This window comes from Balaenoptera musculus, chromosome 3 (assembly GCF_009873245.2).
Source record: "Balaenoptera musculus isolate JJ_BM4_2016_0621 chromosome 3, mBalMus1.pri.v3, whole genome shotgun sequence".
Lineage (NCBI taxonomy): Eukaryota > Metazoa > Chordata > Mammalia > Artiodactyla > Balaenopteridae > Balaenoptera > Balaenoptera musculus.
Window position 1 is genome coordinate 147,343,071 of NC_045787.1, and position 27,524 is coordinate 147,370,594.

Consider the following 27,524-nt stretch of genomic DNA (forward strand, 5'->3'; position numbering starts at 1 on the left):
GCTCTTACTTGGTCACCATGGATTTGCTAAGTTGTCTTAACCAGGCAAATAATTTGTTACTTTAATAACTCTCCTTGTGTTTTCAGTTTATTGATCCTCAAAATTATATATGGCATCTTATATCTGAAAACAGAAAGTTACTGCATCGCTTCAGGTCTGAAAGTCATGGTGAATTATCAATATTAAAATTATCTAAAGTGCAACGTTATTACATTTTTTGTTTTTTTCATATAGTCCCAAGAGGGATATAGGAAACATTTTCTTTGACTTCGTATTAATCTATGTTAGAAGATGGGAAACTAATTTTTTTTAACTGTAAAGTATGGATTGGATGGTTCTGGCTCCAGCAGAATTGAAATATTGGAAAAGTTTGGGAAAAGGCTACCAGATACCATTTTACACCTTTTTGTAGAAAGCCCTTTAACTAGGTTTAATTGCTTTTCTGATGGAATTGAAACTTGGGCAGGGTAGTTTTTTGATTATTTTTTGATGTGTCTTCAGGGAAGCCATGGAATATGATCAACACACTGTTCCAACATCTTTCAGGAAAAACCTGGTTATTGCAAGCCTAGTGAATGCGCTTGTTGCTAGTTGCAACTAGAAAGATGCTGTTTAGTTCATGAGTTTATGCTTTTGAGAATAATTTTTGTTGGTGTTCACGAGAAAGAAATGGAAAAGTAGTCTTAAAGTTAACATATGCCTATTTTGAATTTTACAGTCTAAATCTATTTTCCTTACGACTTTCTTGCTCTTTCTATTAAGGAAAATAAGCTTGAGGTTCCATTATCACATTTTTTCAGCACTATATTTTACCTCAGTTTTTGGTCCCATCACAGATGAGATAATGTATATAATGCATTTCTCTTTAAGGCAGGGAGCTTGTAACATGAGCATTCATTTTAATTTTTCCTGACAAAAGTCATTTTGTATTTAATTGTTCGAAGAAAATTGTTCTTGCGGAAATTAAAGTATATTTTTACCATGATAAATTTATAGCAGTATAGAATTTTTTACTTCAAAGTTAGCGTAGATTCTCATCATATTGTATAATATGAAACAGAAGGAGTTACACTTTCAGGTTTTCAGAAAATTCTCAATAGAAAGATAAAGGATCTATAGATCCTGTTTTTAATCAGTTTCTGAAGCTGACACTTGGATAATTACTGAGAAAGGCTATTATTGTGTGAGGCCAAAAATATAGTAGACTGAAGCACAGGCCCTGGATCCAAACAGACTTAAGTTTGATCTGAACTCTAGTTAGCTGTGTGACCTTGAGCAAGTCACTTAAATTTGAGAACACAGACTTAGCAGTGAAGGGTTATTGTAAGGTACTTTAAGTATGTGGCCGTATTAGGTAGCTTACATTTTTTTGTTTAATTTAAAATAAAATTAAAAATCTCTAATATTGAGTAAAATCAGGAAATTAAAATAACTACAAAAAGCTTGGGTATCTATGAAAGATTTTGAGCAGTCCTTAGTTTTGCTTATCTTATCATATATGCTCCACTTCTCAGAGTACTACTTTTAAATAAGCTAGATGCAACCCAGGACAGATAAAACATTTAGCAGAATTATCAGTTTTCTTGAAGAGAAGTTTTATAATTGTTTATATACCTAAACTTTTATTAGCATTGGCAGCCTGCATCTTTCAGTAGTTTGAAAGATTTTGCCTATTTTTAAGAAATTTAGAACATTTGATTGTTTTTGTATACATTAAAGGAGACTGTACTTTTTTTTTTAACATCTTTATTGGAGTATAATTGCTTTACAATGGTGTGTTAGTTTCTGCTTTATAACAAAGTGAATCAGCTATACATACACATATATCCCCATATCTCCTCTCTCTTGCGTCTCCCTCCCACCCTCCCTATCCCACCCCTCTAGGTGGTCACAGAGCACCAAGCTGATCTCCCTGTTCTATGCGGCTGCTTCCCTCTAGTATCTGTTTTATATTTGGTAGTGTATATATGTCCATGCCACTCTCTCACTTCGTCCCAGCTTACCCTTCCCCCTCCTTGTGTCCTCAAGTCCATTCTCTACGTCTGCGTCTTTATTCCTGTCCTGCCCCTAGGTTCTTCAGAACCATTTTTTTTTGTTTTTTTTTTTAGATTCCATATATATGTGTTAGCATACGGTATTTGTTTTTCTCTTTCTGACTAACTTCACTCTGTATGACAGACTCTAGGTCCATCCACCTCACTACAAATAACTCAATTTCATTTCTTTTTATGGCTGAGTAATATTCCATTGTATATATGTGCCACATCTTCTTTATCCATTCATCTGTCGATGGACACTTAGGAGACTGTACTTTAATGAAGAATTTATGATTTTGTTGGTTAAAAGACAGGAAAAGGTACCATAGATTTGAATTGAATATATTTTAGCTTTTATCCTGGAATTAAGTTCTGTTTTTTATATTTTAATTAAGTTATTTAGCATGTATTTATTGAGCACCTGCTATGTTATGGACTAGGCATAGGTAGATATCTCATAAAAATTGTTTTGATTTGATTCATAATGTATTTCTGACCTGTGCTAATCTTTGAATGATACTGAACATGCATTTTTTATCATTGTAAACAAATTAGCAACTAGCCCAATAGTTATATTTCATTTTAATCCATGAGCTGTTTAAACCTCAAGGCAAACTAACAGGTTCAACTTTAGGTATAACAGAAACAGTGTGTAAATGACAGTTCCAAATATTTTATTAATGGTCACATTTATAAATATACACCTGTACACAACATGTGCTTTTTTAAGTTCTGTGACAAAATGGTACTACAAAAGGCAAACTTTAGCCTGTGGGTCGCAGAATTTAGGTCTCATTACATGTCAAGGAAAAAAACTCCATCAGTCACTTACAGGTCCTCCCTCATGTTTGCAAACTGAATTTTTAAAGTTTAAAGCCTTAAGCTAAAGAAGTACTTCTCATATTATAGAGTATTTAAATTGGGCAATTTCTATTTGCTGCATATTTACCAGATATATCCCAGTCATTGCTTTCTTTTAGCTCTAAAATAAGTTATAGTTAATTCCTCAGTATTATACATTTTAAAGCCATATTTATATTTAAATGTTATGCAACATACTTTTAATAATAGTTTTCCCAGGTGTTTTTGAGGAATGTATCTGGCGCTAGTCAGTAAAATAACTGCTGTAGCCTTACTGTCTGTAAGAACCTTAAAAAGAACCAAACAATGTAAGAACAGTTGCTACTCAGAAAAACCTCCTAATTATCATATGGAAGTCAGATCTGAGTTGATCTGAGTTTCAGCGATGGCTCTGCCACTTACTAGCTGTGTGACCTAAGGCAAGCTCCTCAACTTTCCTAATCCTTCATTTTCACATTTCTTTTGTCCAGTGTTTTTGAAGTAAAATGAAATATGCCTAATATTTGGCTTCCAAAAGATTCTGTTGGTATAAGAAAGTCATCAAATAGAAATATTAATTCAAAATTTTGCAAATAGCACAGATTCTTAAAAGGTACAAACCATTGTGTAACTGGTGTATGGTAATTTGAGTTTAACTCTAAAGAGGAATTTTATAAGCTCAACTATAATTTTGTTTAATAAGCTCAGTGTACTTAATAGTGGGAATCAGCCTAGATGATGCTCCCATTTTCTTGAACATTGCTGGAAAATTTAGTGACCAACTGGTTTTTTTGTTTGTTTGTTTGTTTCCTCTTTGGATAAAGTTTTTCCCCCCAGGTCTTTTTCATTTCTTATTATGGAAAAATTTAAACATATTCAATAATAGAGTAGTGTATAGCAAACTCCCATGTACATACACGTCACCTGGCTTCTAACAATGACCTGCTTCTGGACAGTCCTCTTTCATCTGTCTTCCTAACTGTCTCTTCCTGCTTTCATGTTATTTTGAAGCATTTCCCAGGTATTGTATCATTTCATCTGTAAATGGTTTAGTATGTGTCTCTAAAAGATAGTCTTTTTTCCCCCTTAAAAACATACAAAAATATATTCTAGTTGTTTTTTAAAGAAAGATAGTGAGAAATTGAAGCAAGGCCCACATTTCTGTTGTACCTGCTCAGCCTGTTTCACCACTCAACCTGGTGCTAATCTCTAAAGAAACCACTATTGGCCGCATCTCCCTTCTAGGTCAAGAAGGGTGCTGGTGGTCACATGGCCGTCAAAAAAAAAAAAAAAAAAAGAGATCCAACGAGACACCAAAACATCAGCTGATGACCACAAATTTGGGAGGAGATTGTTCAGTTTTCCTCTCTTCATTTCAGCCTTCTCCTGGGTTCAGGCTTCTGTGGACTTGGGGGAAGGATCTCCAAAAGGAGAGAGAACAGGACAGGACTGAGAGCGTTTTGGTTGTATTTTTGTTTGTTAATGTGTTTTTGTTTTTCCGAAGGGGAATTTAAAGGTTTGGGGTCTTTTGCAGGCCTTTGGGCTGCATCACACTTTTTTTCATCTCTTGCTCTTTTTCAACCCACAAATGTTTGATGCTTTCAATGGACCGTGTGCTAGGAGTACATGACCAAGGCAGACATGCTGCTCCTCGTGAACTGTACAGTCCAGTGACCTCTTGCTCTGTACCTGCATGTTGAGAAGTGCCTTCTGCACTGGAGACTCTGGAGAGCTAAGGATGTGGCGGGGGGGAGCTGTGAGGGCCCAGAGGCTGACACTGGGCACAAGGCTGCCTTTTGATGTTGCTGTCAAGGCTCATGAAAGAGAAGAGACATTATGGATGTTATGGGTTACAAGATACAAGCCTCAGTTTAAGAATAAAGATTGTGTATTTGGGTGACCGTTCTCTCTGCTGGCTCCGGACCCTGATCAGGCCCAGCAGACGTATAGCAGAGGACTGCTGACTGCCAGTCAGCAGCCAAAGATAGAGGAGTGGCCGGAGGGTCCAAATGACGTCATTCCTCAGGGCCTAGTTTTAGTAGCTCTTCCCACTTTCCTGAACTGATGACCTCTTGCCCCGAATCGCTTATTAGGTAGGAAATATCTTTTTTTTCCCCTTTTTTGTTTCTCTATGACAATGAGCTACAGGAAATAGCACAGAACAGCTGAATTATTCAGATACAAACAATACCTAATTTAATATGTTAGTTTTGGGCTCTTTTGCCATTTCACCAGAGAGAGAAAGGGCAGAGGGAATGTTTCTTGAGAGGATCTCCTAACTGGCGGGCGTGGTGCGTACCTTGTCTCATTTCTCCTCACCCCAGTTTTATAAGGGAGGTGCGATCCTTATTTCCATGATGACATCAAGGTTCAGAGACAATGCAGTGTCAAGATCAGTTGTCTCCTAAGTGGTGATTTAAATGCAGGTCTTGGACTAGATTTTAATTATTTCCCTCTGCCAGGCAAGGTGAAAATGAACACATAGTTAACAAGAGGAAGGGGTCTATTGATTTAGGAACTGACTAATCAAGTCCAGAATGCCAAGTTGTGTTTTTAATACAGTCAAGTGGTGACAAAAAATATTTACCACTTTAAGGATTGCTAATGGTGAACATGAATGTGGTTTATTTAGTGAAGGTGGGGTAAAAGAAAATTTTCTCGAAGGCTTTCTGGAGAGATCAGATTCATCAGTTCATGTGGAAGAAAATGGGGCTATTGATCTAGTCAGGGTAATACCCCAAAGACATTGATTCATTTTGTTATAGTTTATTATTCTATTAGGAAGCACTTGGTAGCCCAAGATCTGGAAGACTCTTTGCCTCATTATAAAGCAGTCATAATGAGAAAGCACTGACTGAAGAGGGATCCTGCTAAGAAATATGAGATGCTATTAAATGTGGTTTCTCCCACTTCAGGTAATTACCTCTTTCACTTTAACCTCTGACACTTGTTCTCTGCATTCAGACCCTGTATACAGTGAAGGATTTCATACCTTGCAAGTGTTGATAGATTGGAATTTCTAGGTCATGACAAAGCTCATTTAAATGGACCACTTTTCTGAGCTTCTGCTCTGAAGTCAGACTCCACCACTTACTTGGTGACTTTGAGAGCAAGTAGTTAACTTCTCAGAACTCATTTGCCTAAAATGGGGGTGATAATTGTATCCACTTTACACGATGGTTGTGAGGAACTAAGGTACATAAATCATACATCATTCATCTGAGACACAACACAGAGCCAGGAGGGACATGTTAGCCACTTTAATGATGATGGTAACGATGATGAGGGACTTAGTGTACGCTGCACAGTTGCTACAGTCTGTGGCTGTGGAGATGAGTGGAGCTCGCAGTCCAGTGGCGGAGGGGGTGGGTAGCTGTAACAGAACTTGTCAGTATCATGTGGGCTGTCAGCGTGCTAGGGGGATATGGGGAAAAAGGGACTTGTGCCTGCACAGGGATGGAAGGGTCATCTGGTAGTGGAATCTTGAAAGCTGACTATATTGCCAGCTTTTGATATCTGTGGCCTTAAATACTTAATCCAAGAAAAATATTTACATTTTGGCAAATTTTGGATTAAAACTCCCAGAGTTACCTTTGATTAATTATGGGCTCTGCTGGCATCTCAAACTTCCTGTTTATTTTGGCAGCTGATACACTGGCATAGACTTTGCCTTTCAAACCAAAATATTTTCCTTTCCCTTCTTCACCAGGGAAAGTTTATGCCGGAAAGAGAAACTTCCATAAGCTGATACAGGTACCTAGCAGTCTGAGAAGTGATGCTCACAGTAATGTATGTCTTTATAGGAAGACAATGAGTAAAGGGAGTAGCTGAATTTTGGCTTTGGTTCTTAATAATGTGGGCATGTTCAATTTAGTACATTTTGTGTCTTAGACCAGGTCTAGTAATGCTAAAACATACTAACTCAAGTATAAGAAGACAGGAACAATTAATGGAGTGGTCAAGGTGGTGGTTCTGTTGAAATTGAACTGAACTGTAATCTTTTTTCCAATTTATGCATCTTAGAGCTTGGAAGAGAGGGCTTTGATTTGGGTTTTGAGAGCAAAGCCCTTCTCTTCATAAGGAAACCTTAAAATGGTTGATGTAGAATGTTTAAGCTGGACTGCATCACAGCTGTCAACAGGATGTAAGCTACAACTCACACCCCCAAGTATCTAATGAAGTTAACCTGTGGAATGGAATTGCTTAACTCAGTGGTTCTCAAAGTGTGGTCCCTGTCTTCACTTGGAAACTTGTTAGAAATGTGAATTCTTGGACCCCACCCAAACCTACTGAATGAGAAACTTGGCAGGTTGACCCAGTAGTCTATGTTTTGACAGGACCTCCAGATGATACTGATATACTCTTAAGTATGAGAAACACTGGCTTACATTATCCATCTGGATTTTTTTTAAAAAGCTACAAAATGATAATTTTGGTTTGTGGCATAATTGCAATCTGGTTGTTCATCCTGATTGTAATAGACCAACAGGTTCACGTGCTTCTTGTGGCTACTCTGGGATGTTATAAAAAGACGTGTCATCAGTTCTTTGCTGATGTAGGTCTTCCTATTTTGCTGTGGCAGTCAGGATTATTCAGGTGTATATTAAAAGGACAGGTCCTGCTCTTTGAAATACTAATTTGTTTTGTCAGAAGGTTATTTTTATCAACTTTGATTTTCATAGCGGCTTGTGTGGTTTTTCCTTTAGAAATTGTCCTGTGAAGTAGAGATGATAGAAACTGAAACCAACAAGTTACAACTCAATATATTAAATACAATTAATTTTTACAAAATAAAAAGAGGTCTGCACATTGTAATCAAGTTTGCTTTGCTGAGCCTTGAAAATAATTGGTGGTCTTTTATTTTCATTCATGATTATTAAGCTCACATGTTCTAGAGTCAGAAGGCCTGGGTTCAAATTCTGCCTTCTCCATTACCTGACGTTGGTAAAGTTACTTAATCATGCTAAGGTTCACTTTTTTCATCTGTGAAATGGAATAATAACTTAACACTTAATTGTATAGGATTTTTGTGAGGAATAAATGAGATCATGCATGTAAAGCATTAGAGCTTGTTAAACGTTAGCTGCTGGTACTATTATTATTGCTATTACTACCACTTCTGCTCCTGTGGTTGGCCGTAGTTAACCTAGAGATGCATTTGTGTTAGGTCTTTAATTTGTGGACCGCATCTATCTGTCATCTCAACAGGAAGAAGGAAGATAAGGCTTCTTTATCTCTTCTTATGTTTTTAGTATCTCCGATATTATCCTATATTACTCTTATACATACATTTTGTTCTTCCTTTCATTTATTGAGTTATATTTGAGCGCCTACTGTTTGCCAGGTACTAGCCAGCACATTCCTGCCTCTAGGACCCTTATGGCAGAGTATCTCATTTATTCTAATATATATCTTAATTAGTGTGGTCTTTTGACTGCCATGACCATTACTTTACCCAAGGCAGCCCATTTGCTTTGGAGTGAAACTTGGGCTTGCATCCTGACTAAGCTGCTGAACTAGGCAGTAACCTGTCTGTGCAGTAAACTGTGGATTTTCTCTAGTCTTAGTTTTTGTCATTAAAATGAGAATAATACAATCTAACTTAAAAGGAGGTTTGAACATTAATTAAGACAGTATTTAAACAGTACCTAGAATAATGTCAGGTACTCAGTAGATGCTCAATAAAGGGTAGCTCTGCTTTTCTGCTTTTTATCTCTGTAGTCTTCCAAGAGAAACTGGCAGCAGTGGGTTGAAGCAGATGGAGTGTTTTTTTGTTTTATAATAGAGTCTTTGAACTTTTATTGGAAATCAGGACATCCCCCTTCAACAAATTGTTTTAAGTAAGTTTTTTGGAAGATGCTTGTTATTTTGCATTATGTTTAGCATAATGAAAACGCAGTGACTGTCCTTTTAAGACTCTATAAGAGTTCATTTTCTTATTAATCAGTCATTGACCCCCCACCTTTTTGTGGGCAAGAAGTCATAAACTTTGATCAGTCATTCTTGTTCACATCTTTGATTCCTTCCATACTCATCATAATTTAAACTGCAAATCTTGAAAGAGCACAGACTATCTTAGGATATCGGAAAGCTAGAATACAAGTGTATTTTGTTTCTGGGAAAGGAATATTAGAGATCTAATCAAACTCTTTCCTTTTTCGGATCAGGAAAAGGGTCTAGAGGATGAAAATGTCAAGCTCACATGACACTCCAGGCTTCCTAGTGCCTAATGCTCGGTTCCACTGATTTAGGCTGATGTTCATATTTTGATCATCAGCTCAAGTTCAATCAAGAAGAGCTGTCACTTAACAAGGTTTCTATTTTATAGTTAGTTTACTTTCTGGGAAATGGATTCTAGAAAATAGGTAAGTGGTTATGATATTTGGCCCAATTAGCAAGCCAAAAAGGAAAAATCGAAGAATGAAATATAGAAATCAAAGCACTCTTGACTTGACACTTTGGTTCTTGGGCAGGAAAACCAACATTGTTTGTGCTGTTCTTATTCCTTGGGTTTATTTGTGTCTGTACCCCTCCACCTACTTCTTAATGACACAGACATTTATATTTTGGTCCTTTTTGTAAAATTAGATACTTAAAATAGACAGAAAAAAGTCAGTGAGGGAGTAATCAAGAATAATAAACTTTGGACCCTCTCTGAGAACAGAATGTTTACTTGACAAAATATGTGGCTTGGAACTCTGAATTACCATAGCATCATAAGAAACAAAGTGTTATACAAATGTAAAGTAGTTTATAATAATTGTAATTGCGAATAAGGTTGGATCGTGTGGAGGAGTACATATTAGACCAGGGTTGGCAAAAATGTGGTGCTTGTGCCATTGGGTCTGTATCTTGCACTTACAAATGTCTGTTGAGACACTGTTTTCTTCTAATTCCATTCAGAGCCTGAAAATTCTTCTCAACACGTTGCATCTGAGAGTCAGTACCAGTTGATCAGAGTTTGTATATTGGTATTTATTTATCATCCTTGTATTAAATCGTGACAAATGAAAGGAAAGCTAGTATAAGTGTAAAAAGGATAGAGGGTTTTTTGTTTGTTTGCTTTTTAATCCCACAAAGCATTACTGAAAATTTAAATATTCATTTAGGATTTTAGTTTTAATGTACTATACCAATTAGAAGTCAGTGGTTATTTTAGCAAAAATCTTTATATTCTAGGCAATAGGCTGGGGGGGCGGTATGAAGTGGCTTTGCTAAATTATAGGTGAAAAGGAGGCTTCTTACTGGAAACAGCTGTCATAAAAAAAACAAAAACACTGTATAATATTCTTTATCGACTGATTCTCTTGGGTGCTCTTGTCATTCAGTGATTGGCAAAATGCAAGTTCTGGAAGTTCACAGGTTGCTTACTACTTTAGTTGCATTAAAAAAAAAAAAAAAAGGCTGAGGTCTCCTCTTCCATCTCTCCCCACCACCATTACAGTTATTTTGACCCAAAAAACCCCCTACAACTCTATAGCCGGAAAGGGGATGTATAAAAACAAACCTCAAGATAAGGAAATAGGAGAAAAGAAATATTTTCAATATTTAAAATAAATTACTTGAAGGAATTCATTCATTCCTCAACTGAGGAAACATATGCAGGCTTTCTCAGCTGCCAGGCCCTGTGTGAGGCACAGTGATAACAGATATGTGGAACAAGGCTTCTCAACCTGTTTCACATCATGGCACGCATAGAAAATGATAATATAGAAATAGAAATCATCTGCCAGGGAGTTCCTGCCACATCAGGCCCTCTGGGCAGTCCTGTGGGTTGAGGAGATGATATCTTGGCACACCATCACCCTTTGGGAGTTATGAACATTGGGAACTTTTGATGTAAGACATACTTCCTACCCTTGGGAAACTGACAGAGAACATAGGCAAGGGAACAGACACTGAGCATTAGTGTCTCCAAGACTGGTTTTGTTGTGGAGAAGAGATAGTGGCTGGCCTGATTTTGAGTGTGGTGCATAGATTGTTGGAGGGAGGACAAATCCAGCTACTGCAGAATGAGATAGCGGAATTTTGTCTTAACTTGTTTCTCTGGTTATGCCTCAAATCCACGTGGCTTCCGAAAGAATGTGCAATAAAGTTTTGATTTAATTCAGGGCTTGAGATGAGGAAGGATAAAAACAGAAGAGTTTTTCCTTTTTGTGAACACTAACCTTAGAAATTCTCATTCTGGCCACCTGTCCTCCTGCCTCTCTATGGACCGTATGGAGAAGATGAGGACAATGAGGAAAGGATCAGGAGGAAAAGTGGGAAAGATATTCTGGAAGAGCCATACCAGTTTGGAGCCGAAGAGCATGTTAAGGCATCTACTCCCCTCCCGTCTTCATCCCCCACCACCCCGGGGAAAAAAACCTCTAATACTCTCTACTTTAAATGTGGATTGTATCCCAGTGTAACTGCCCTTGGACCCCTCAGGTTGCAGAAGTAAAAAAAAGTTTGTATCCTAAAACAATTCAGTGAATATTACTGGATATCTGTGTGGTGGGTGGGGTCAGGAGGAGTGGTCCCTATTTCATGGAAGGATAATAATAGTACAGGGTGAGTAGTGTTATGGAAGGACAAAGGAGAAATGTCAGGATGATCGAAAGATAGAGGACATGCCCTATCAACCTTAAAGTGCTAGAGAAGCTGGAAGGTGGAAAAATGAGATCCCAACAAGTGTGGAAAAAAAAAATAAGGGGTAAAATGAGGTGAATCCTTTTACAAAGCCAAAGCTTTGAGTTAAAAAGTAATGAGAGAGAAAATATAATAAAGAGGGCTTTGGAAGCCCCCTTTTCTTTAATACCCTTGCTGTGGTCTTTATATGTGTTATGTGTTTGTTTATTCTTAAGGTGGGTCAGAAACATGTATTACTTCTTCCCCTTCAGTATTTAATTTGAAAACTTTTTCATCTACTTTTCATTATCAAGCTAAACTTTAATTTTAGTTATCTCTAGTACTTTTTATCCTGAAGAATGCCCCAGCAGTTGGGGTGGTTTTATATTTTCAGATTCCTCACCCACTCATGAAGTGCATTTCGTTAAGCAGGGGTTTAGACCAGCAGTGTTCTCCACACCCTGTCTTTCCTTTAATGGCAGAAAAATCAAGAATACTTTGCCACTTAGTGGTCTTACAGACATTTGATGACTATTTTCAGATCTTGGCTTATAAGTAAATATAGCTAGTCTGAATAGCACATGTAGATGCCACCTTAGTAGATTACTGCTGGAACAAGTTTGGGAAGCTTTGCCACATGACTGCAATCTTAAGTGACAGAGAAAGATTATGAATTCTATTTTTACATTTATTTAATATTCTTAACCATATGAAAATTAGTTTGTTTTTGCTTTGTTCATGAAAGTTATGCTTTTATTGAAATTATTATTAGAAATCAAATCAATCTTTGCTGAGCCCTGGGTACCTAACTTTTGTGGTTTTGGTGTTTTGTAAGTGTTAAAAATAAAATGTAGTAATAATGTGCCTTATGCAGAGAGGGAGGAAAATTGCCACTTTTTGATGTGTCCCATCAAATACAGCTTATTATCCTCTTTTATAATTAAATGCTGTTTTAAAAGTGGTTTGTGGCTGTTTGTGTTTACAGGATCGCCCCAGGACTTTTGACATGCACTCACTGGAGAGTTCACTCATTGACATAATGAGAGCTGAAAATGATTCGATTAAAGGTAATTTTCCAAATGTAACTATTTGATTTTAGTAAATAGTTTAAAATGTGTATTATCTATGTGACGTGATGAGCAATATGGCAAATATTATAGATTCATATTTTATATCCAGTCAGTTCCATCAATTTTATACATGTACCTCTTTTTGTTCAAAAACAGACATATTTTATGTGCATCCACTGTAAGGCCTTCACAATACCAATTAAGGGAACTACCTACAAGAGTTACCAATTGCTAAGGGAGGGCAGTTAACTGGAAAGATAGGAACCATACTCCTAATTTTTTTTTATCTCTCAGGCAAAACCTGCTAAGTACCGCAGAACCTTCATGTCTGTTCACCAATGACAGTGCCTGTACACTGGGAAGAATTCAAATGTTGATAGATTTTTTGGCCTAGTTTCATGTTTTTTAAAATGGCCAACAGTTTCAAAGTTAAAATGAAGCTTTGTAGTTCTTGAAATACTTTTTCTGTATTATGTTAAAAAAAAATAGTGCTATTCCCACTTGGATTCTGGTCTCAATTCTTTTACCCTGAATAAGATATTGCAGTTTGACTAGGCCTCAATTTCTTCATCTTTAATAGGGGACTTAGAACCACTCTTATGATAAGGGACTTAATAATGGGAAGCTTTAAAAATACAGGTGCCTGGGCCCCATCCCAGGTGTGGGGTGGGGCTTATGATATTTTTTAGTGTCTCACGTGATGTTCATGTGTAGCCAGAGTTGAGAATGAACAGATTAGATGTTCTCTAAGGGCCATTCTAGCTCTGATTTTGTGAAAACTACCCCACAAAATAAAATATTTTTCTGGAAAAAATCTCGTTTTACTAGACTGAAGAGTTTTTTTGTTTTTTTTTTTAAAGACATTTGGGTTGTTTGGTATATTTGGTCCTGTCACAAGTTGTTTGTTCGTTTGTTCATTCATTCATTCATCCAATGTTTCTGAGCCTGCTTTGTGCCAACACAGCTTTGCGCTGGGATCAAAGGTGGCAAAGAGCCTGTGACTTCAAGTGGTAACCAGCTTGGCCTAGTTTTCCTTTGAGTTTGGTTTATCATATTACTGATGCAGTAAAACTATTTTTCAGCAAACCTATAACAATAAATTTTTTTATGAGGCATTTTTTTGAGGTCTGGAGAGATGAAAAATAATATGTGAAAAAATATGTGTCCATCTGATGAACTAACTTTGAAGTGGGATTATTTTGAAGGTCTTTACTGAATTCCTCAGGGAATTCTGATGGCCTCTAATCTGATTGCATACTTTGTTTCTGAGGAAAGAGGATCTCTCAGAATTGGCTTTTTTTTTTTTTGGTCACTTTTTAGCACTCTGACTTTGGCTAGTCCTTCAGCCTCTTCGAACCTTTGTTTTCCCATCAGAAAAATTAGGAGAGTCTAAGGCCCTTTCTAGCACCAGAAAAACTGCACACTTTAAAATAAAGTAGCTAAAGGAGAAATCTGAATAAAGTCTGTGAATTATACAGTCTCACTTTCCTGGTTTTGTACTATAGTTATGTAAGATGTTCCCAGTTGAGGACACTGGAAAAAGGGTACACAGAATCTGTCTGTACTACTCTTTGTAACTTGATGTGAATCTATGATTGTTTCAGAATTAAAAGTTAAGTACAGAAAAAGTTTCTAAAGGGCATTTTTTTTCCTTAATTGATTTCCTCAGCAACTTTTTTTTTTTTTTGAGAGCCTCTTCTCTTATGTACTAGATAATAGGGATAATAGTTAGAACTCATTTTCATGATAAGTGCCTATGTCTTTTATCAGAGAAAACAGTTTACAAGTGGCAGCAGTATAAACACTTTATTATGTGATGCTTCTAAGAAGTAAGCTTCTAGCTAGTATTTATGTAAGAGTTTGCACACATTATTCTAATAGGATTAGCAACATTTCCTTGGTTTATCGGATACAGTGAGGACAACTCAGGTTTATTTTTTCTCTTCTAGTTTGCTAAGTGGCTCATTGTGTAAAACTTCTGCCTTTATTCTATATTCCCTTTTAAATTTCTTCTTACCAATTTTTACCTAAATTAGGTTTCTTTAGGCTGATTCTGTAGAGATAATTAAAAGTTAAGTCTGGTGACAGAAAAAATTAACTCTGATTGACCTAACGTGGGAACACAAATGTTTTGTGAAATTGTGACATATAAGAGGAAGTGTGGCAGGATGGAAAGAACATGGGTTTTGGAGTCACATAGACCTGGATTTAAATTGCCATTCTGCCACTACAGTTTTGTGGTAGTTTATGAGGATTAAATGATATCATGTGTCTATAAAATCCAGCATACTGCCAGTTCATTGAGAAGACACTCAATAAATGGTATCGAGTATTACTAAACATCTATTAAGTCTGTTTTCTTGCTTATCAAATGAGAAAACCGGTTTCAATATGACTGCCAAGGTGACTTAAGCATATTAAATGAACTTTGTGTATTTTTTTCCTTCTAAGAGAAGTAAGGAATTCACAGATGAGTTCATGGTCCTAAAATGCCAGACTGCAGTTATGCTTGATTTTTTTTTTTTAAACCAAGATGATGAACTTTATACCATTGTAGTCTATCGCAATGCAGTTTTGCTCAGGGGAATACTTTATTTCTTGTCAAACTCTCCTCTGATTTAGATAGCTATTTTAGGAAAACTATGTTTGATTTTAACAGTGGTTCTATTGTGAAATTTTGTTTAAAGGTGATAATAAAAGCTGAATATCTTTAAAAAGTCTAACACATTGTCCTTTTAAAGTAAGTATATAAAACTGCCTGTCCATTTTGAAAATGAATAAATAGCCTCTTCATGTGCTCTGCTTCCTTAGAAACAGATAAAACAGAAAATGGGCATTATTTCTATGAGACTAGTATAGAATAACATGCCTTTCAAAAAATTAATTTGAAAATTGTTTTTAAAAAACTATCATATGGAGGCAGATTTTATATTTGGGTTCATTTTATCTTAAAAATAACTTTATAAAATATATTATGAATGACTTCATTTATTTTTATTTTCATTTGCAATTCCTCATAGATATGTGGTTTGTGTGTATGTGTTTAAATAATGAAGCCTAAAATTGATACAAGACCTGTCAATTGAATGGAGTCGTTAAGGCTGTATTATTTATTTAAATTAAAAAAAACACCCCAAAATTGAATTTGCCTTTTCCTTTTGGGAAAAAAAAAAATCTCCCTTAATGAAGTGGGTTTAAAATTTTATTTTATTTTTGCCATCAACAGACAAGATGTTAATATGCCTAGGAACTTTCAAATATAATTTTTGAGTTTATTTTTTATGAATGTGCTGTTGATTCCAGTTGGCTTGTTTAGCAACCTTTTTTTTTTTTTTAAAGAAATGTGCAAACAGAATAGCTAGCCTTCATTTCATAATTTATATATATATATTTTTTCAGTTCATTTAAAAATAGTTTTTCTAAGAATTTTAAGGCTACTGTCATTTTCTCCATGTACAGAGGTTTACCTCTTTGAGAAGAAAAGGGTCCTCCCTCTGCCTTATCTCCATGTCCTTTCACTGATGAGCTGGCATGTCTGTATGTAGTATTTTTATCCACGAAATTATGTATTGCCTTCTCCATAACTAACACCAGTGACAGTCTGTAGCACTTCTTCCCCAGAGAACGATTTCATTTTCCTCACTGCACACCCGGTCTTACAAGCTAAGAGCCTGCTCTGTAGACCAATTTTTGAATTTTGATCTCTGAGACGGCAGCTTGTGCATTGCTACTATAATTGTTAAGCTTATCAAGTATTTTCTTCACCTGGACAGGAAAATCTTTTACTATTGTAGATGCTGAGATGATTATTTGGGAAGTATTGTATCTTACTGTTATTTATGTTTTTTCCTGCCTGTGAAATTGGTACTTATTGTTTAGAAATGGAGCAGCATGAAATAGATTAAAAACACGTGCGAGTGCATCTGTTTTCAGCCCTTATGAAGCATAGTTTGGACACAGTGAAATAAAGATTCATGAAGTGGTATTACATTCAGTGTACAGTAAGAGAGACCTCTAAAAATTAAGGAGACTTTTTAAATTTTCTTTCCTGTATGTGAAGGGAATAAAGGAATATATGTATAAACCAAGAAGCAGTAGTTCATTGAATGGAAGCAGAGGGAGACAGCACTGGAATAAAGAGACAAAAACTAGTATTTGAAAATTATCAGATGTCAGAGTAGAACAATTCACAGTTTCATAGTAGTGGTTGAGTGTTTTAAATCCTATATATGAAAACAATTTAATATCCAGTTTGCTTCATTTCACTAGAAAGCCAAATGAGACAGCAAAATTATTGAGAGAACAAAGGCAATCTGTAAATTGTCAAAACATTATATAGTTGTTCTTCAGATATTAATTAACTAAATTATGAATCAGAATATCATTTTATTTTTCCTCAGAATACTGTGAAATTAGAGTCTTCCATTCTTCATATTGTTATAGGAAGTATCTTGCTTCCAGTTTTTGGAAGGGGAAGCTCAGCATATCTACCCCAGTCCCTCTGAGTTTCAGGCATTTTAAATACTTAATTTGCATGTGGGCAATGATGATTGCATTCAGAAATGCAAGTTGTTTAAAGTGCCAGTCTTTTACATATTCCCGTGGTGCCCGAGAAACCTATTGCATATGTCAGTCAAGTAAGTAGTGGGAGTGTGTTAGACCTTACTGCCTCACTTGCCTCATGCATTAATTTAATAAGAACTTATTTTAAGAGCTGGACCTACTCCAAAAATGCTATGCATTTAATTCCAGACTGCTGAAGGTACTGTGACCTTGCATTTTAAAATACTTCTGAGATTTTTCTTTTCTTATCTACACATTAAATTAGGGGCCCTCCCCAAACTATTTTTCATGGCTGTGAATTTGTTTGAAACAAATGCTTCAGCGAGTGGGCAAGTGATGATTCCATCTGTGCCTCTTTTCTTTGCTGCTAAGCAGAACCATTTATTATAATCTCTCTAGAAGAAAATCATGAAACTCAGTTGAAAGTTTAGTACACAAAGCCAGTTTTGTTAATTTTCTGTAAGATTTTTTATGTCACTGTGGGAGAGAGTGACTGTTGGGATAATTATTTAAATTCTGTATCTTTACAGTAGGGGGAAGGAATAAAGTTAGTGCTGCTTTAAAAAGATATCATAAATAATAAGCAGAAAACCTTAAATTTTCCTTCGATCCACAATTCTTTTAATATTCCTATACTCCAAATTGCAGTCACTTAGCTCAGTATTTTCAAGAACAGATGTTGTATACCGATACAGATGTTTTGAACAGATATTGTATACTGACTTTGTGTACACCGAGATAGCTCTGGAAACCTTCCATGAGAGTTGCTGACAATAGGACTAAATTTAATATCATTCAGTTATAAATTTGAGTTTCAGAGTAAATACAGTTTTAAAAAATGAAAGGGACTTTTACCGAATAAGTTCTGTTGCTATAATATTATTTAAATGATTTATTTGAAATAGTTGTGGGGAGATGTAATCTCTTACAGTATTTAACCTTTTTCTATTTAAATCAGTTTGCCTGTGGCAATTTGAAGAAAGACAACTATGCACTGCTCTGCACCCCACTCCCCAGTCACCTTTTTAAAGGATTAGATGGACGTTTTTCTTCAAGGGATATTTAATGGGCCATGATACAAAGTACCATAAAGAAGACACGGATAAAGCAAAATGGCTAAATTTTACTTGGATTCATAATCAAATTTCTCCTTCCTAGCAAATTACCATTATGTGGTATCAAATGTCTTCTGGTGAATTGGGGGATCTTTAAATATTACAAGTGTTGAAGATTCCGAGTCTTCCAGGCAGCTGCCCTGCAAACCTGGCTGGAGCCTTCCTGAACTCGGCTGGTTCTTTCTTGCTCTGCTTGGATGATACCAAGTAATTCAAAGCAGCATAGCAGGGGAGTGGCTGAGGTCTCTGGGGAGCAGAAAATTGCCTTACTTTTAGAAGCTTCATGAGTAATGGAGTAAGGCACACAGCAAAGAATACAGTTCATAAACTTGGCTACAGTTGAACTTCGCGTGTGGCTATTAGAAGTGAAGTGGTTTCCTCTCCTTCTGCACTCTCCCTTTCCTGACTTCTGAAATGGAACATCCTAAACAGTCTTTCTCTTTTGCTTGGCTTAGTTGTGCCGTAGGATGGGACCTGGGCTTCTGTGCTGAGGTAACTTCCTTTGTGAGGAAGAAGGGGGCAAAGTGGTGGGGCATGATTTTCTGTGTATTACTGGTGCAGGGTGTATTCGTAATTCGGACCCACTGTCTCCTTTCTGGTTTACTGTTGGTCAGGATTTTTCTGATTCCTCACAGCACAGTGTAGGCAGAGTTTACAGAGGTGTCGGTTTCAAACTGTGTGACTACTTTTCCACGTTGAGGATTGCTGTTGTTTTTGGTTTTGTTTTATTTTGTTTTAAATTTTTCAAGGGGAGGAGGGGAAAGGGAAATGCCTGGGAGGACAAAATGTGATGTTTGTGAACACGGATGTGCTCGTAGCCTTGGATTGAAGTCTTCCTTACTCTAGGCTCTGAAGTGAAACCAACTTGGTTGATACTAAATGCTCCTGTGCCTTGGCCAGATCCTCATCTGCCCGATTTTTTATATAATATGTACCGGTAAGTACAAAGTAGTGACCCTCTGTCCTCTGCCCTCCATGTGTTTGTGATAGAATATTGACCCTTGTTCTTATTTGTTCCGAAAATCACACGAGCAGTTGTCACAAAGGGGGAATTTGTCTTTTGTCATCCGTGATGTGGGCCCATAATTACTCAAGCAGTCCCTTATCTTAATCCTGAACATTGAGCACAAAGAGTCTTGAGCCCAGGAAAATTGAGTAGGCATCTTAAAACATTGTTGCAACTCTGCTTGTACCTGGGTGAGAGATGAGGGTACAGAGGGGCAGAGGGGAAAGTGACAGTAAACTTTTTATGCTATTAGAAGGTTGAAGAGCCTAACCATTTCTTTCAAAGATGCTTTTAACTCATTAACTTTTTTTTTTTCCTTTACAACTGTATTAAGGCTCACGTACTTTATGGCTGTTGTAACTTGATTTTGTTAGACTCACATTCAGGGCCGGGATTGGGAAAGGAATAAACTATATGTGACAGTTAACACTTAGAAATACCAAATCAAAAAACAAGCAGCAGTCAGGTAGCAAATTAGTGAGTGCTTTTCTGTAATCTTGTACATTTTCACACTAAGTACTGTGTACAACTTAGTAAGTATAGATATTACCATGTGGACAGGCAATAACAATATTATTTTCCATTCAGAAGTGAAATCTGAATAAATTTAAGTAGTAAGGTTTTCAGATTTTGTCAACAGTTTGTCAGTGTCAAATATTAGGGCCCTCCCTACTGTGTAAAAAAGTAGAAGGAGGTCCAGAACATTTATAGAGATCCGTTTTGTTCATGCACCATGTCCAAATTAATAATATATTGTACCTTTTGATAGTGTCACTTATTATTTTTCTGTTTTTTCCTTCTATATTATAAAATTCTGTAGAGAGGTGACTTGCTGTTTCATTTCCTGACAGCTACTAGAACAGCCCTATATGCTAATAATTTGCATAATGAAAGCCCTTTTGATTATGGAGTAATACAATGGTGAGTTGTCTGTGAAGGTCTTAAGACTTTCTTTAATCCTGTTATATAATCCTGGAATATGTTATTTGCTGACTTTAAGGGAGTTGAAGCAATGCCACCTGATTCATAGCTGTCATAAAAATATGCAGGATTCTCTTTGCATTCAATTTAACAACAGGAAGCAGAATAGTTGCACAATTGTGCCACAAAATTATTTCTTCCTGACAGGCATGGAATTTCTACCTGAATATTGTAGGCAGTTGATCCACTTAGCAGCTGTGTATACCTGATTTGTGAATTTCTTTATTCACTACTCCTTATTTTTTTCCCCTCATGTTGCCACTATCCTCATTACCTAAGTTACAGGAGGGAAAAGAGAAAAAACTTGATGAATTTGTTGCTGTTCAGCAGTAAAAATTTGCAAAAGGAATACCTTTTAGCTAGTTTTAAACTAGTTACTACTTTTTGAATCAGATATGGAGATGACTAGGCTGCCTCTGGGCTTCATTATCTTGTCTGAGAGACTGAGTCTGAATTCAGTCCCACACTAGCACACTCTGTTCTAAAAGCAAGGCTTTGTTTTATTCTGGGTATTACCTGGTAACCAGTCAATTAAGAACATTAGTGGAACTCTGAAGGGAAGGCAGTTCCATAATCTCTTTGGAATCCAATTGGGCTGATGCCAGTTGTTATACATTGGGTAAGAGAAGGAGGAATCAACCAATTAGAGGACCCTTTTTTAATTCTTGAGAAACCAGCACTAAAGTGCAGATCTTCATTCTGAAGAGCAGCCATGATTAATTAGTGTTAATTAGTATAAAGAATCTAAAAAAGAAAAAAAAATCTAACTTCTACTGGCTATAGTATTCCAAATAATAAATGTCTGGCATGGTTAATTAAATGGAGATATTTAAATCAGCCACTTGGTCTCTTTATTGTAAAAGATCAGAAGTTGTTAGCTTATAATAGACTTTCCCAAATTGTTAGAAATAAAGAGAAGCATTTAGGAGTGTATTAAGACCTCGTTTTAACAGTTACATGGCTTAAGTCAGTCACTTCCCTCTAGATCCTGGTTTCTCTACCTGCAGGAGGAAATGGAGGGATTGAACTTAGTGATCTTTAAGTTGCTATCAGCAATTCCACGCAGTCTCTCTGGCATGGTATTTCTCAGTGACAAAGTTGAAGGTTTTTATAGTTGAATGACTGAAAGTAACATACGGATTTCGTGTGAGTTGGGGTGTGGCAGCATTTAATATTGAGTAGCTTGTAACAAGGGATGTAACCAGAAATCAATCAAATTTATTCAGTTGAGTGAAGGCTTTGTTTCTAGACTGCATTTTTTCTTTTTGAGATAGGCCTAAAAATACTATGTCAAGGAAGCAGTTGTTTAAACTTGGCTTGATGTAATGTTTCTGTTCTCAGTTTGTGGACTACGGGCCTCTTCAGCCATGGGAATTATTTGATGGGGTCTAGGAACCTATTAGAACCAAGCATTCTAGTTAGATGATAGATTTGTCATGTATGTGTTGCATGATTATCTTCCAGAAGCACGTGGATGCTGATGTAATACAATGAAAATATATTTAAAGGTGTTGCTGAATTCATAGTAGCCTTTCATTATTAAGGGTTTTTGTTGTGGTTGTTTTACTTGTAGTATCCACTGGCGTGGGGCTTGAGGGCTTCAGGTGTTATGGTGGGGAGCCTCTCTGAAATATTTTGATTGAAGTAGGTCTTAATAATCACGGAAGGTTATGAAACACTGCTGTAGAGAACTTCTCTAATTGTTCCGCTTTAAACTCCTACCATTAGAATGTTCCCCATAACCAAAAAAGAACATAACAAAAAAAGGAATTTAATAGAGGAAATAGTGAGGACGAGGACAGAGAGGAGTGAGGAGGAGTCACTTATCCCATCCTAGATTATCATCTCCACCAAATAGCATTTTGGAATGTTGTCTCTGGCATCTGAAGCCATCTTTTTGCCTTTTGAGGCATGTCTAGGAGTGTGGACTTGTCAGGCTATATCTGGCACAGTGCCAGGGGGCAGGGGGAGCCCTGTGACAGGAGGGGTGCACCCTGGAGTGGGGTAACATGGTAGCCCTTGTTAGGAGGGGGAGATGGCTTTCTTCAAGCCACATGGCTTGGAAGTACCTTACATTTTAGCTTCTGCTTATCTTCCAGCTCCACACACATTTGAGTGTATTCCATGTCCCGAGTAGTAGTAGACCACAGGACACATTTGATGCTGAGCTACATATTTCTTTTTTGAGGTGGACCTGGACATTCTGTATAGGAAGCAGTGTTAACAACCAGTTTCAAGTGAAAGGGCAGTTACTTCTGATACCATTTCTCTGGCTTTTATTCTTTGCCCCTTCTGAGAATTATCTCTAATTTAAATCCTTATAATAACCTTCCATGTGAGTTTTGTAATCTCCAATTTACGGCTGCAGAAACTGCAGTTCAGAGAGATACAACCGCTTTTGTAAAGTCACTCGACTAACTGGTGCCTAGAGAATCAAGATAGGAACACATAGCCTCTGGCTTCTGGTTCAATAGCTTAGGTATTTATTGTGTAGCATTTGTGAGGGAAACAAACATTAAAAAAGTTTGTCTTAGTATACTTTAGACAGAGAGCAGGCATTCAGGTTTCTTAATTTCTCTGTAGGAGACTGGGGACAGAATTTAAAATCTGTATTTTTATCATAATCTTCTGTAAAAGATTCAGATCTCACACCTGCTGATTTCTTATTGAAGGGTGCCTTTTGGCGGGTGGAGGTCAAAATAGAATCACTGAGGGAACTTTTCCAAGCTGGCTTATTCTTTTCACTGATTCTGATTCACCAGGTCTGTCATGAGACTTAAGCATATGTATTCTGGAAGTGATTCAGATAGACTCTCTCCCTCCTCACCCCTAGCCTCACTCTACTTTGAGAACCACTTTAGATACATATGTAAAGTCTGAAGCTGTGGGAGGTTGTTCTTAAAACAAATAAATATCAAGCACTATTTTAGGCTGTTGGGATATATCAGGAAATAAAAACTAAGACTCTTGGCCTCATGCAACTTATCCTCCAAATAATTTGCAGATATCTTTGAACAGCCTGTTTTTTAGTTTTGAGGGCTAATTAATAAGAGGAAGACTCAGTGCCTTTAGTATTGATAAAGGAAAATAAGAACTGGCCTTTTGAGACAACAAAAGATGAAATCAGATTAGGTATGAAATCCAAGTGCATTCTTCATGAAGGTTCAATAAAATCATCAGAATTTATATTAAGTAAGTGATTAGGGTTGATGATAGGTATGTATGCAGAAAGCCAACTACTGACTTTGCTGATTGCTTTTAGGGGTTTGGACTTAAGTAACCAGCCTTAAGAATGGCTTATCTCATCTCTAAAGTTCTCAATCATTTGCAAGCAACTTAGTTTATAGTACCTAAGGATTTCTTAAGTTCGTCTTGGTCTTCTTCATGTCAGTACAGAGAGCCATTTCTCAACATCATCTTTACCTTCTGGCCAGTTCTACAATTATTTATTTTTATTCACTGGTTCTTTTAAAATATGTCTCTTATAACACATGCTTCTTTTTTTTTAAAATTTATTTATTTTTATTTATTTATGGCTGTGTTGGGTCTTCGTTTCCACGCAAGGGCTTTCTCTAGTTGTGGCAAGCGGGGGCCACTCTTCATCGTGGTGCGCAGACCTCTCACTATCGCGGCCTCTCCTGTTGCGGAGCACAGGCTCCAGACGCGCAGGATCAGTAATTGTGGCTCACGGGCCCAGTCGCTCCGCGGCATGTGGGATCCTCCCAGACCAGGGCTCGAACCCGTGTCCCCTGCATTGGCAGGCAGACTCTCAACCACTGCGCCACCAGGGAAGCCCACACATGCTTCTTTTGATCAAACTTTTTGCAAGGTAGAATTTTAATTTACTGCCTTGGCTTTGTTTCTGGATTACTTAAAGCTTTTCTGCTATCCATTGGTCTGTTTTTCCACTTTTCTTTCCATTATATTATCTTTCTTTTTTTTTTAACTGGCTTTGGCTGGTTTACTGTGGATAAAAACTATGCCTAATTTTTTAAAGCTTAAAATATTGCCATTAATCACTGGTATCATAACATCCTCTTAAGGCAAGTTATCTTGTTGCTCTGTCCTCTAAATGTAGCATCCAGAGTCAGAAGGCCTCTGGCAGGGATAAAAATAGCCTTCCTGCTTGCTGGTTTGTTGTTAGATTTACTGGCAGTAGGAAATCTTTCAAATTCCTTAATTCGGTCAGCTCTTTGCTAGTGTCTCTGTAGACATTCCCCTCTGCCTGAAATTCTTAGATGCTTTTAGATCTTCCATCTTTGCACCTGCCCTGAGTTATAGTCAAAGCAAACCTTCTTTTATTATGAAACCTTCTTTTATTACGAACCCTTCCTCAACCTGTAGAAACATATCCCGTTGACTTTACTTACCTTAAAGATAGAAGTTCTTTTCTTTTTTTTTTGGCCACTATACATTCTGGTTTTCAGCTATCATATCACAATTGAAAAATTAGATCTAAGCTATTGGTACAGAAGAGAGATCCTCCTTGGCTTTTGTTAAAAGGAACACTTTTAAGTTCCTTTGAATTTTCAAAGTTTTCATTTCCTAAAATACTTCTGCTACTTTGCCTGTTTGGCTATCATAAAAGTAAAGAGTTAGGTTTTTTCTCTTCTCTCCCCCAGAGAAGAATGATATCCTTGTTTGTAACTCAGAACATTAGCAAACTCTCATTTCTCTGAAGCCAAAAATCCCACAGATAGCCACTCCCTTCTCCAAGGTTCCAGTTTGGGTCTTATTTGGCTAAGAGGAATCCTTCCTCTTTCTTTCTCTCACAAATAGAAAGCTGTTGGTTATCTGTGGCTTATAAGTTAGTGAGGGAAAAGGAATTAATATTAATTGAGCACATACTCTATACTGGGAGAGTTTTCTGGGCATTCTGCAAAAATTATCTCATGAATTTGTCACATGTAAATAGAAATATCTCTGTTTTACTTCAGAGAAACTAAGTAGTAATTTGACCTAGCTTACAAGATGGGATTGGTCCAGCTCTACACTTTTCACTGGGTGTTTCATGGCAGAGAGACCACCAGCTGCTAGCTTTGTTTTATTCACTTATTCAACAGCTATTTATTGAGTACCTTTCTCTGCTCTAAGTTCTGGGATGCAAGACGCAAAATCTATCCTCAAAGATTTTGTTGCTCTAGACTAGGAAGAGAGTTTAGAGATAGGTGATTTAAATATAGTATAATAAGTGTAAAGCGTGTTGTATGGAGCCCATAAGGCTGTCTGAACCGGGGAGCAGGTGGCTTGAGGCAGGGACTTTCCGTAGGATGTGAGGCCTAAGAATGAAGCTACCTGGACAGAAGGGCGGAGGCTTGAGTGGTGAAACACTGGGGGCAGAGAGAAAGGAAGGCATTTCAGATGGACGGAGGGACCCAGAAGTAAAAGTTAATGGGCTAGTAGTTCTGAACGTGCAGAGTACCTCACGTGGGAAGGGAAATGGCAGTGTGAGAGATGAACCTAGAGAGGTAAGCAAGAGAATTCAAGTATTTTTTTACAAGCCCCGGTCTTTAAACTGAAAGCCAAATCTGTCCTGGAGAGGGGTTTTGTGTAGCCTAAACTGTGTGTGTGTGTAATTTAAATCGCTCTTTTGGAGGGGACAAGACTCTCCATCCAGTTGATGTCAGTCCCAGCCAGTGTCTCCTTCATAATTTTGAGTGGAAACGTCTTTACTGGAAGTCGGTTGTATCACAGATAGGTCAGGGGGTAGAATAAGGTTACTGATTATGATTTGGGGAGTTACTTTTAGGTCATTGGAAGAAATTATTAAAAACGATTATCCTTGTATCATTAAATGATAGAACATAATGAACACATTTTTATTCGTTCACATTGATACATGTTCTGCGTTTGTGTAAGTATAAAGCTGGTATTCAGAAATTGAATTTATTCCACATTTCTTGTACCTTGCTTGCGTCATCCAGGCCCCCACAGCGCCATCTTGCTGCAAGTCTCAGGCAGTGTTGGTAAAAACAGCAGATGCAGAAAGGCAGTTACAGCACCTCCTTTAAAAAATTATTTATGGCAGTATAGCTTTGGATTACTTAGATATGAACTAAATAAAATTAGCAGGAGCAGAATCAGGAGAAACATCTCTAGTTAAACAATAACAAATAATGTATATGTGTGTATGTATGTACGTGTGTGTGTGTGTGTGTTGTGTCGTGTGCATAAACCTTTTAATCTGTTTTAGAAATGGACCTAAGTCCATGCCTATCCTTTCCCTATGAGAAATTTTTAACGATGTCCACTGAAAACCTCTCCTTTTTCGTTGGAGTATCTAGGTTTTTATACTGTGAGTCAATAAAAATACTAACCCAGAATTTCATGCTTCTTGTCACTTCTTTGGACTGCATGGCTCTATTTTAGACAACCTTGCAGTTATCCCCTGTTATCATTCCTTGGCCTGTACCATGACCCCAACAATGCTGGCATGACTGAAAAAGAGAAGGCCATAGCATGAAATCTAATAGCACTATAGTCCATTTGATATTTTTCATTGCTTGTGTGTTTGAAATGGCAACATTTATTGTATCATTTCCTGCTGAATCATCAGTAGCAATAGTATCTGGGTTAATTTTTAGAAAACAACTTACTTTACCTAATTTTGAAAATTATGGAAACATATTAGAGTATTTCTTTCTAGTCTTTTCTCCTTTCATCTCATTAACTCGGTTACTTTCGTTAGTGTCTTAAAAGAATATGATAATACACACTGTTCTTTTGAGCACCTCCTCCCCCCAGCAATCCTTAGTCATTCTGGTTGATAAATATTGGTTCTTTCCAACTCGCAAATACTTAGCATAGAATTGCCTAGTTCGAGTCTGAATCTTTTCTAGGCTGTAGAATTTGGTAGTGTAGTTCCCCAGAGTCACACTGTATCAGTTGCCTATATTTGGCTAGGTTGAGTCATGTCACCAAATATAGTCTATGCCTTCTGCATGATGTATGCCAGGCTTCTGGCTCCAAATGCCACAGCTGGCCTCCAGAGATGACTGCTTTTCCTGTCATTGCGTCCCTTAAGGTTAGGACTGCTGATCTGGCAGTATGTCTTTGCATTTATAACACAATCAATACCAAGAGCCTCCAAAGATTGAATTTTATCCACTAAACAGGTTCACTTGCCTGAAATCCTAATGCCTCCCTTCTCCCTTGAGGAATTCAATTCTAAATGTGCCCAAACCTGAGTTATGTTTATAGATAGATGAGTTATCAAAAAAACCAATGAAATAAAACCCACAAACACTGGGTTATATTCATATTTAGATATCTCAGGGATTTTTATTTTACTTCACTTTATTCA

The 27,524-nt window shown here is 37.0% G+C and overlaps 1 protein-coding gene across 3 annotated transcripts in view; it reads left to right on the forward strand.

Moving 5' to 3' along the window:
* Positions 1–27,524, forward strand: part of CPEB4 (cytoplasmic polyadenylation element binding protein 4) — a 63,791-nt gene that overhangs the window by 6,732 nt on the left and 29,535 nt on the right. For all 3 annotated transcript variants that reach the window (XM_036847101.1, XM_036847103.1, XM_036847102.1), the window contains exon 2: positions 12,472–12,553. In XM_036847101.1, coding sequence (XP_036702996.1) covers positions 12,472–12,553 — 82 coding nt within the window. The remainder of the gene's footprint in view (positions 1–12,471; positions 12,554–27,524) is intronic.